Source organism: Falco naumanni, chromosome 4 (assembly GCF_017639655.2).
Source record: "Falco naumanni isolate bFalNau1 chromosome 4, bFalNau1.pat, whole genome shotgun sequence".
Classification (NCBI taxonomy): domain Eukaryota; kingdom Metazoa; phylum Chordata; class Aves; order Falconiformes; family Falconidae; genus Falco; species Falco naumanni.
The window spans coordinates 11,036,576-11,049,100 of NC_054057.1; the positions used below are offsets into that span (position 1 = coordinate 11,036,576).

The 12,525-nt window shown below is 41.1% G+C and overlaps 1 protein-coding gene across 1 annotated transcript in view; it reads right to left on the reverse strand.

The window, feature by feature from the left end:
* The window catches only part of CREB5 (cAMP responsive element binding protein 5), a 213,175-nt gene that overhangs the window by 55,727 nt on the left and 144,923 nt on the right, over positions 1-12,525 (reverse strand). The window contains exons 5-6 of the mRNA XM_040593165.1: positions 11,709-11,835; positions 9,433-9,543 (exon numbers count right to left, since the gene is read on the reverse strand). Coding sequence (XP_040449099.1) covers positions 9,433-9,543; positions 11,709-11,835 — 238 coding nt within the window. The remainder of the gene's footprint in view (positions 1-9,432; positions 9,544-11,708; positions 11,836-12,525) is intronic.

Consider the following 12,525-nt stretch of genomic DNA (forward strand, 5'->3'; position numbering starts at 1 on the left):
CTTAACCTCATGCTAAAGAACCTCTGTTAACAGTCGGGGAACACAGTCCATCCTCTTTACATATATTTCTCTTGAACCACAAGCAGCACATAAAGCAGACTCTAGTCATATCCAGTAATGATGCTAGGTATTTTGGGGAAAAAAAATAAAAAAAAAAAAAAAAAAAGCAAAAAGTTGGCACAGTAAGGCAAATGTCATACTTTGGTGTATAGTGGTGTTCTGTCAGAAGCCAGACATATTAAAAATATTTACATAATTTAAAATAATTTGTACAGGTCTAGTAAAGTCTATTTTGGGCTTTGGGCTTTAATAAAAGTTTAAACATTTGCTAGATCCCATCGGGCTTCATGTGTAACCTTGGCATTTGAGGGCAGTATTGAGGATATGCCATTACTAAACTTTTCATATTAGTATGAGTGTGAACTGAAATACCATAATAAAAATATAACAATATTTCTTGCGACTTGAAAACAGCCCTGGACTTTACGTGTATTTCCAGATGGGAAACTAAAAATGTACTCTATGTTTGCACATGTATACTCAGAGGTGGCTTTTAGTCTAATTTAAACATTCCAGAATAATGTGGCCTAAATGTAACAACATGAATCATCCATCAGTTTGAAAGAAATATCTGGCAGTTTTTCATTATGAACCATTAGGGACAGGTACCGATACCTGTGACTGACTGATATAGGAGAGTCAAAAAACTTCCGGTGATTGGTATGATGAATCAATTATAAAAATCTCCTGGCATTATTTTAGGGCTTAGAGAAAATAATTTATCTTTATTATGTAATGAACATCTATCGGAAGCAGAACTGAAAAATTTAATTGGAAAAAGTTCATATAAGATGCTGGCAGAGTTGGCAAAATGCCAGCGTGCAGAAAGAAGAGGCAGATATGTAGCGTATTCTAAATAAAAGCCTTAACATTCGAACTAAAAGCCAAAACCAACAAAATGCTTACCTGGCAGTATCAAACCGTGGAAGGGCCAGAGCCTGCCTAAAGGAAAATTTTGACATTCAGAAGTATAAACTACGTCCTCAGTTGATGCAAAAACCACACAGTTCCTTTAAGTCGGTGACTTTATACAGTTTTACAGCAGCTGAGAATCAGGGCTAAATCCTAAAAGTGATCTTTGACTATGTCAAAAATGTTGCTTCTGATATTTTAAAGCTAGAGGAGTGTGAAATTATCTCTTGAGCTGCTTATGGGGCTTGTTTTCTTTCTGAACACTTATTTTTGAAAATTGAAGTGGAGAGGAGAGGAGGGGAGAGAGGAGCTGCAGTGAAAAGGTGGCTACTTTGTTTTAAATCATTTCCAGTATACTGAAAAACAAAGCTACAGCAATCCTGGCTGCTTTTTTTCTATTTTGCAAAAGCTTTCTGTTTTTTTACAACATAATTTTAAGATCAAGCTTTCATGAATGAAAACCTAATATAATGAAGGTAACAATCCTAAATTAAAGTACTTTTACACTCATATTGTTACTAAATGAAGAATTTGATACTATCTTAAAATAAGATTTTTAGAACATTTTTCAATACGATAATGAGTTGGTTTCACTATGACTTTAATATACAAAATAGAAAAAATCGCACATCCATGATGTGATGAAGAGGGAGGTTTTGCATAAATTAAATTATATTCCTAAAAGATTGACAGTCTTTTAGTCAAATCTTTAAAGTTCATCTTTAGCTGGTAAAGTCCATCTTCCCCTTGCCTCTGCAATACCAACAGGAAATTATTCCAGTTATAGCAAGTATTTTGCTCTCTTCTTTGTAACATAAGTGACTTAAAATGAAGTAAACTATCTAAAGCACAGCAGTTTAGAGGTGCTTACATTGCCAGAGAAATTGCAATCAGTCCTTGGTATGTGAGGAACAACCTGTGAGCAAAGATTGCTCAGGTCCCCTGTGGGGTCCGGTAAGGTGGGCTACGCAGTAGCTGTAGCGTAAGGAAGATACAGAGTGCAGAGGACACGACCAACTACACTACATCCCATGCAGTGCGACTACAGAGCACATTTGGGAAGATTATTCATAGCATTTCGTACACTAAAATCTCTGATAAACATTACCGGCCAGCAGTTTGCTAGTAAAAACCGCAAGTGGAGCAAAGTTTGCTGCGTAAGTGTTTCCAGGGTGGGAGACTGAGCCTGTCCCAGTTTTTAAATCACCTCCTTGATAATTCTCTGAACATAAATAAGAGAAGTTGCACTAATGAACATCTGGAAGACAGTATATAACTCTCCCACCACTGAAAAGTGTCACTGGCCATATCTGACAGAAGAAACAACAAATGCTGTGAGCATTTCCTCAGACGGAACACAGCTTGTAGCAGTATTTCAAATATGCCTGTGATCTTAGAAGGAGCTCTGTAGGGGTATTCGTTAGTCCTGGTTTGGATATGGTTGACATTATGTGAAAGTAAGTGCTCTCCTGAGATTTCAGTGAAAGCCACGATGCCAGGGAAGCTGATCTCACAAGGCTTCCATCATCTCAGATGACAGAAGTTGCAGAAGATCAGTTAATTTTTGTCATTCTGAGCCAAAATCTCATCAGTAAAGTTCAGGAAATTTCAGGGGTATTAAATCCAAACACAAACTGTCACCTTCATTTGGAATGGAATCCTGAATTTGAGTGTGTACCCCCCTAAGTTTGAGAAGCCGAGTCCCCCCATTATTTCCCCAGTGCTGGGAAAACACTGTATTTCAACAATTATACTGATGTTACAATATCAGTACATTTCAACAATTATACTGATGTTAAAATAATCAATATTAACCTGAAAAAATACATATACATAAATTTTACTCGGATAGAAGTTGTGTTTTCTGGAAGTGACAGCCAGAAATTCTTCTGTGCTTGTTTCAGCTCTTCCACTGATAAATTGTGTGGCCTCTAGTGAGTCACTTCACTTTTCTCTCTCAGTTCAACAGTCTAAAATTATTTATCTCACAGGAATGCTATCATAATTAATAAACTGCTTCATTAGCTACTGCACAGTTTTCAGAAAATGCTTTTTAAGCCTGTCCATAACGAAGAGATTTATCACCATGAGAATTCTGCTTCCAGTTCTTGTGTCCTCAGTGGTTAAAATATGGAGCTGGTAAAGTGTGTAACGCCACCCCCGTTGCCCCAAAGCCCACGGTGTGTCACGAGAGGCACGTGTACATCCCAAGCAAAGCCCAGGTTCAGTGTGCAACAGCCTGAAGTGCAAAACAACTTCCATTATTCATGGCTCTTGCAAAAATCTTGGAAAGTGAAAGCTGTACATATTCCAAGCAAAAGACTGAAATGTATCTATGCGAAGCAGAACTTCCCTGTAACACAACCTTGGTTTTATTTTTATAATTTCCTTTTTCCCTGGCTTCGCTACCATAAGGACTTGCTTTTACTTGCAGCAGCTCCTACTGACACAACTTCACACCAACAAAACCTTTTCTGGAAGGGACAGTTTGGCACCAAAGAAGTCGCCCTCACATATACGGATGCATCTAACTTAGGTTTCAAAACTTCACAATACACAAAAGTCAGCAGTTCATGCGCCGGGCTACACGACAGCTACAGCAAGCAAATATTAGGATTGTATTTCAATTATTGCTATGGTTACGAAATCAGGGTGGACACTGAAGGGAAAAGGAGAAAAAGAAACAAATCTACAAAGACGGTAATTCCTCTGAGGAAAGAGAGGGTGGTGGAGAAACAGAGGGACAGAGAAAGGGTGAGGGCTGGTGGGTGGGGGAGAAAGCGAGGTCATTTTAACACCCAGCTGAATCAAGGCAAACAAAACAATAAAAATCCAAGTTCTTCTAGGGAAATAGTGCCGATAAGATCACCGCGGGATAAAGTGACACAAAGAAAGAAAAATGCAAGGAATTGTTACAACTTGTGTCTGCAACAGGCAACGCAATTTGTATGCACTCGGGAGAAGCAAGATCAAATATTCAGCACGTATTTGCAGCAGCTATGAGTAACCGAACCGCCTTGCTTCTCTGTTGCACTTATTGAGCCACTGGCAGCCTAAGAAGAATTAGTTCCTACCCAGTCTAGTTCATAATCCACGATTTAGGCATGACGGGTACAAGGTCCTGTTTCAGTAAACAAAAAATATGATTAGCTTCACCCATCATGATAATACCTTAATCCACAATAAGGCATACTGTCTGCAGGCAAAGCTACTGCCCGGGGAGGATTTTAAAGCGTAGATCAGGAACACACTGAAAGGTTGGCTTTGGGGACTTTAAAACATAAGCACAAATGTTACAGGAGATACAATTTCAGAACAGCGAGTTTTGTCAACAGTTGCAGAAGCACCGTGGTTTTTAACTATTTAGCAGTCCCTTCCCTGAAAACACTTCTCAGTTACCAATACAGGAAATTTTGCCACAGCTGTTTGGTTTTTTTTTATATTGGAAGGCTTTGCTTTGCACATTATTTTTTTTTTTTTAATGTTGCTTTCATTGCTTTATTGTGAAGGACAAGATGAGCAATTGCTGTTGATAGCTCTGCAGAGATGTGACATATTTCTTTCTGCTCAGTAGTCCAGAACCCATGCGAAGAAAAGCCTTCTGGCCCTGAAGCAATGCATGCTGCTCTACTAAAGTGACTGCTTACCCAGCCAGCTTGATAGGAAGACACGGACTTCAAGACATTTATTATATTTAACAAAATACCTTCAGTCATGAAGTGTTACGTAGCTAAACCTAGAGCTTCGGTGGCTCTGATCCTGCCCGGACTGCCTGCGCCAGGCTCCTACCCGAAATCAGTATGGAAATCCTGCAAACCTGAGCCCAGCGCTGGTACCCAGTGGGTGGGATGTCCTTAAGGCCCCCGGCTGTCCCAGGGTACCACTGCTGTTAGGGCAGCGTTCCTGTTTCTGCATCCAACGGCTGCTGCAGCGGCAGAGCTGAGTACCAGACCCAGAGCTAGGGGTAGGAGCTTACTCCAGCCATTTCTCCCTTTGCACTGCTTGCACCGTCACAGCTCACGGGCGCCAAAACACACATTATTTGTAACACAAGCAGCAGCAGAAGACTCCACCCAAACACAGACCCCAATCTGCACCCAAGCAAAGCTGACCACCTTGGTGGCCGAGCCTTTCCCACTTGTCTGACGTGCTGTGTTTCTGGCAAAAGCGAGCAGTGCCTGTCCGACAGCCATACAAGATGCACCCAGGTCCCTGCAGCCAGCCCTGTCTTTCTGCTGGGGTGAAGAGCTGAGCGACGCTCGGACCAGGATTTTCACAGCCACCAGTAGGATCTGGACCCTTCACTCCCATAAGCTGAATAAAAATTCTGATTTTTTAATAAATAAATCAAAATATATCTATATAAAAAAAATAATTAAAAAATGAGTGCTGATGACAACTGGCTAACGGCATTTTCTTTCACCTCTCTCTTCCTCCTTCACCAAAGCTGTCCAGTGTTCTTAGGTAAATTATGAGGTTCAGTTAATGTGGATATTTTACCATTATAATTAGGAACATGCTTATTACTGGTTTATTACTTTTCTTCTCTGGTTACGTTGCCACTCTTACATCTGATAGACACTTTCAAATTCATTTTCTTATTATTACTGTTCAACCTAATAACGCATACAAGGCAAAAACAATAGCCCACAACCCTGCATAGTTCTGACACGGAAATAATTTCTTTTCTTTTTTAAAGAACCATGCAGATTCTGTCAGGAAGGCAGGCATAGCCAAGTCACCCATATTACATTTTATTTAAATTTTATAAAACTACATACCCAGCAAGGGGCAGATGGAGAGGGTAAAAGAAAAAAATTAATAGGTCAAATGGAAAACCGTATTTTTAAGTTTGATTATTTTCATTGCCAACCTGCTTTTTATACCTCCTTTCAGAGCTCATAAATCTCTACAGGTAAAGATCAATGCCTTGCAAAATTCAGATAAAGAGGCATCAGCTCCACCAAAAAGACCTGCTGTCACACAGCCTTCCAGTGGTTCAGTGCACACTATTTATCTCTCACTCCAGTAAACCCACACGGTATTGCACTTCCGAGTTAGAAAACCTTGAATACTCTGGAACTGCAAAACCAAACTGCATGTAAGCAGGGCATTAAGGCAAAGGCACCACCAACAATTACGAGTTCATAATATTCTCAGCCTACTGAACCACATGTTAATATGCTACACATGCTGTTCTGCATATTTTCACCACGTACACTTAGAGCTATATGTTTTCTCCACTTTCCAATGCAATATATTTTAATACAAAATCAATGTGTGTTTTTGGTGGGCAGCATAAAGGTTTTATCCACTCAGCTCTGAATCTAAGAAGAAAGCAGTATTGATTTAGATGTTCACTCATTCATTTACTAGGACAGTTTTAAAGCATTAGGTGATAACCTGATTGAGAGGCACACTGTGAGGGAAACTGAGATTGTTGTGATAAATTAAATCAGTTCCAGGATGTCATCTACAATACTTCAATATTTGAAGGAACATTCTCCTGAAAAAAAATTAAAGCAGGAAACAAGCACCTCGGGTGGCAGAGTGTGGCTTTCCATAAATGCCAGGTAATACAAGCTGATTAAAATTGTATAGATAAATAAATTGCTTATTATACAAACTTAACATTAATGCAACATATATCCTATATGCATCTGTAGATGTGTATATCAGACAATGCATGTATTTACCAGACTGGCTTTCATTTCCCACTACAAACTGATTATGAACCGATCAAGGGTGTCAAACTTTTGCCATCTGTCCGCTTTCTCTAAAACACTTGGCGTCACACAGCATCCCTACAGATATTATTTATTCCTTTTGATTCTACAGAAGCAAATTAAGTCACCCATGTCACCAAATATTGTTAGGACTGCTGCATACCAAATCATGCTTGCACTGCTCACGTACATACTTTCATGAGGCCAGAATGATTTGGTCTCACATCTAGAGAAGCCTGTCCTGCATTCTCTCATGTAGGCACAAAGAAAATGCTGATCCACCTGCCATGGCTGATGAATCAGACCTGAAGTCCCCCAAACTTCTCCAGTTACTGCAGGCATTAGCTACAAGCAGCTTAGACAACTGTCTAGTGTTCAAGACATACAGTCTTCACAGAATGGGGCCAGCCAAAGAGAAAATAAGCAGTGCTGGATGCACCAGCAGTAACAGCATTAGCAGAATCCAGTGAAATCTGAAATTCCTTCCTAATGCAGGATGCAATCCAGAAAGCTACTAAGCACCCTCACTTTCAGCTTCCTAAAAAAAGTCAACAGAGTATGTGAAGTCTCACGCTTTGAGCACGAAGCAAAGTGAAATAGTAAATAAGAACAAACATGCCTGTAATACAGATGATCCTGATTTAAAATTCATGAGCTTACGCATAAGAAATAATTTTTCTCTGAATATTTCCTACATTTCTTCCGCTTCGTCTTCAGGCAGAGTATTGTTGATAGCTTCGTATTCCTCAAAGCAGTGGCTAAACGAAGAGGCCTTTTGCATTACACGTGTGCTCACATGGAAACAAAGTCTAAAACTAGAATATAGAATATTAAAAAAAACACAACACTTGTATTTCAAAAGAAGAAAGGTTCTGGAGCTCTGAATGATGCCTTTTACTCCTAAGAGTTAACGCGTGTGGATTTTTTTCCACCTCTGGAGAGGGGCAGAAAGCCCCTGAGCAGCAAAGGCGCTGCTCGTTCCCCACACTGTGCTTTGGAACCAACCGCAATTTCTGTCTGAAAGAACCATGCCTTCATGCGTCAGGTTTAGGGACAAAACCTGCTTATCCAGATTAAAAAGTAATTTGTGTTGATGTACAGTTTCAGCCATTAAAGCAAAGAATTCTCACCATATGCACCAATAATTTAATCTTGTTCTTAAGTAGCCTCACACTTCCAGTAAAAAAAAGGCAGGGGGTGCAGGGGGAGTATAAACTCCAGAACCTTTAGCCCCCAAAACAGATGCCAGTTTTAGATTTATTCAGCCAAGGAGTATTTAGCTTGGCTCATCTATGCTTGCGTTGAAAAAAACACTTGCCTATTCCAAAAAGTTTTTAACAAGCTCTGCTGCAGATGCTGTTGCCATTTGGCATGTCACCATCACCGTGTGGTACGGCAGAGAGAGAACCCTTGACCACAGGTTTTCCTTGGCTGGGGAAGCCAGCGCTTTTGGCGATCGCTTTTCTTCTGGCCAACTGGCTGCATGTTTACAGAGTATGGTTTCAGACGGGGTGTTAACAGAGGTTGGGTTAACAGCCTAACCCAGACCAACAGTGAGGCGAAGGCATGACCTATCCAGTCTAAGAAAACAGGGATAGAATAAACTTGTATACGTTGTTGCTCTTAATCCAGAATCTCTTGCACGCACCATACCTATAGACAAGATGATATTTTTCTTTGCCTCAGGATAGATGACAACAACTTTAAAAGCTGTACCAGCCATGCAAAGTAGAAATATATAAAAACATGTGGTTGCTTAATCTTCGTCGGCTTGATTTCATTCTCTCACTTATGACAATTTTACTTTGGCGAAATGCCACTGAAAGAAGTTCAGTGAAGTTACTCCTGTTTTCCACTAGGATGAGCTATCTGGAGAGGATAAAAATCCTACAGAGTTAAACTCCTATCCTTGTATTTCCACTAGCCAGCAAATGGCAGTTCTGAAACTGAAAAAGCCTAAGTGTTTCTACACTGATGAACTCGGTTCCAGGGGTTGTTAGTGCCAAATGCCTTCATGACAGTGCATATAAAGCTGGGGAAAACTCACAAATGCCCACTTATAGTTTAGCTTACCTACATTAATCCTATACCAGTACATACGCCCAAGAAGCCTTGACTTTGTACATACAACAAGACATACAACAACTTTAAAAAACACTACGACATTTCACTTGTATAAATACATTATTTTTGTCCAAATTCTGACTCTTCTTTTTAATGCAACACCTCTGTTGCACTCAAGCAAAAGAAAATATCTCAGTTTTATATACATTGTTCGGTCTGCTTTTCTAACATTGCCATTACTCTGACAGACCATGCACCTCTCTGGAAAAAACTAAGACTATGTACATTCCACTGCTTTTTACTTCACTCTTTGTTAACTGTCAATTTTCTTCAAGCCAAGTTGTGGAGCACAGGCACCATCAGAGAACTAGCCGGACCATCTGCTTAAATTCCACTAATCTGCACCAAAAGTCTTATTTAGCACAGTACGAATCAGATAACCCACCCTTCACTTCAGTTCCTTCTCACGAAGAGTTCAGCTAGGACTAGGAGCATCTTGAAAGTTCATAGACACAAAGGCAATTTACTGCAGCATATTAAAAAAGAGTATAACATATGACTAAGAATGAAGTAAGCAGTGTCTGGCTACATCCCCCACTGTCTGGGTAACCAGTATGCAAGAGCAATATAAGAAAAGAAAAGATTTTGTAAAAAAAAATTCTCTTTTTACCATTTTGGCTTCTGAATGCATTGGGGGGACTTGAGGTGAAGCACACGGGTTATTGAGGTTCGGTCCCTGCATCCCCATGATGTTAGAGTTCATTGACATTTGTCGCTCCATCTTTTAAAACAAAAAGAAAAGCAAAAAAGAAAAAAAAAAAGCTTTGAAAACATCTGGAGACATTTGCAAGAATTTATGCTCGGTTTCTATTTAAATGGACTCAGCTTTATTTCTTCAAGTCATGACTGGAAAAATAACAATCTGTGTCGTGAATTGCATGTGTGTATGCACACAGGCGTGTGTTTCATCAGAATCGGCCCTGAAAACTCACAGCCAATTATACAGAAAAAGGGTTCTTTACTAAACAAATGTACCAGCCACCCAGGTTTGTACTTTTTTGTAATGATTTTCTCCCTTCCAGTATAACAACACTCGGAGTTAAGTGGTTTTAAAAGCATCACTGTATAAAGTCGTAGCTTCCCCTGTCAGTGCAGCCCAACTTAGCTTGTTAAAAACATAAATAAAAATCTATAATCTTGAGTATATGGAAAACAAGTTGGCTCTTTTTCCTTCACTCAAACCGCTCAGCTGAGAAGAGTTTTCCGTATGTCTTGTAAAGGAAGCTTTCATGTACTGCTGAGATAGCAAAACACAAAGCAGAACTCTTCCCGGCTTCTCAGAGCCCTTTCTGCAAGCTAATCTCACTAGGCTGGGGGGGGGGGGTGGCGGGATATGATTTCCACGACAAACTAATGGCAGTAATGCCTAGATGAAATAATTTCCTGGAGTGCCTTCCCCGAAAAGAGGCAAGCCCTGTTACCCTGCTAATTGGTAGGGGTGGTAAGTAGGGTTACGGTGCCGCTTTCGCGAGAGCTGCGCACCCTGCCTTGCTTTGGGCCATCCCTTGAATCGTTAGTTCATACAAGGAAGAAGCTTTCGGATCCCCCTGAGCAGTTCCAAGGAGGGGAGCTAGTTTTTGTGCTCTGTGGTGAGGTATTGACTCCTACCCTCCAGGATCCCAGCAAGAATGGATGGGTGCCGGGCCTGGGGGAGAGGACAAGAGGCCACTGCTCACTGGCAGGCAGAAGCTGCCTCTGCCAGGGACCCTCACCCTTCCCATGGGGCAGGATCAGCTCCCACCACCACCTCCTCTGCAGACCTTTCGGGAGGGCTGTGGGGCAGGAGCTGGAGCCAGGGCAGCCAGCACTGGCAGGGTCTGTCTCGCTTTCACGCTCACTCCTCTGGGACCCTCACACTGAGCACCCTGCTTGTCTGCAAGCAGAGCTGCCCAAAGGGCTCCCCCGCAGCAACCCAAAGCCCCTGAGCTTACAGTGAAGCAGGATGTTAGCTCCATTTCAGGTCCCTTAGGAATCATGCCGGGAAAAAAATTGCCCACGGTGACATATGTTATTTTCATCGAACTTCCTGGTTCATATTCCAGGAGAGCCTTATTGACAAGTTATGAATTAATAACTTATTAATGACTGCTCAAAAAGCAGCCAACCCTGAATCTTTGTAGCCCTGTGCAGTGTCCTCCTTGCTCCAGCAAAGCCAGAACAAGCAGTGCTTTCCTCCCTCCCATGGTCAATCGCTCTCAGGTCGTCTTCCAAACCAAGCACCATGGAACGAAACAGAAACTTCTCCTTTCCCAATCCCCATTCCCCCGCACTATCCTTACTCATCTCCACCCCTAATCTGCCTGAACCTTTTATATTGAAAGGGTTGTTAAAATAATTCAAAAATTTGAAGATATAATTGCAAAGCACCCCTTGGTCTCCCAGAAGATGGGAAATATTCCCACCTCTGCAGAAATGAGTGTAAGATGAGCGGCAATCATGAGTGAATTCTGTTTAAGTGCAAGTTACCGGGCCAGAAAAGTAAGTTACATTTCTTTCTTGTTAGCTGGTTATCTCCCACAAACAAGAGGATTATTTGGAGTTCGCTGGCATAACTTATGTACATGGCTTTTCCAGTTTTGTCTGACTTCAGAAAAATCTTTTTGTTCCAGCGCAGACATACTGATCTCACCTACAAGACTAAGTGTGAGAACCAGAAACTGTAGTCTCATGTAAACCATTTCTAACCACTCTCATACTAATTAACATGCCATTAATTGCACCAGAAATGCTCCTGTGTAAGATGAAGCAGTGAAAGAAGTCCAGCTTCCTTAACTCGTTACACTTTGACGTTTTAGAAAATTCAGCACACTTTCACCTCTGCATAGGCTGAATCGAGCAAAAAACCAACCTTCCTCCCCCACGAAAAACCCAAACCAGAAAACTTACAGGCATGAGTACAGCAGAAGATCCAGGCATGGTAGGGTTGGGCAGGGTGCCAGGCATAGAGGCAGGCATAGGCTGTCTTTGTCGGTTGTGTAGGTGCAGTAGTGAGGACAGAGAACCTGGGACAGGCCTAGGAGAAAAGGAAAGAAAGGTGTCACGGGCTATGGAGACCAAAACAAGCCTTACCGTGCCAGCCATCGCTATGCACAGGCAACTCTAGACAAGCAGGCACAGATAAGCCCATCCAGCATTTGTCCTCTCCTGCATAAATGAGTAGAACAGAAAGATTTCCAGAAAGAGATGAATCACCTTCCCTCTGCCATTTATCAGTTAAAGCACCAGGATAGTTGATCTGACAGAGCACGAATGTAATACTAACAGCCATCTCGGTCTACGCACCTCTGCATCTTACAGTGGCCAGCAAAAGGTTTCTACAGACAAAGCAGGAAAATCTCCTGGCATGCTGCATCAGTGCATTGCTGTAAATTCAGCCCTCAGGAACAAAAATATCTGGATAATAGTTTTGCAGACTATGACAGAAAATGTGATACTTAAAATTAATGTTGAAATTTTATCACCTGTAAATAAACTACTTTAAAATGAGTAATTCATCTCACTCTTGATATTCCTGCCTGGGAAACTGTTCCAAAGCGATTCCTGATTTTACAAGTTAGCATGTCACCAGGGCACAGAAAATGGAAAAAAAAAAGAAAGAAAATTAGCCAAATTACATTCAGATTAAGTAGGTTGTAAAGGCAAAAAGGACGGACTATAAAAAAGCAGAGTGAGTTATTTTGGCAAAATGAGTTCAAAAGATTTA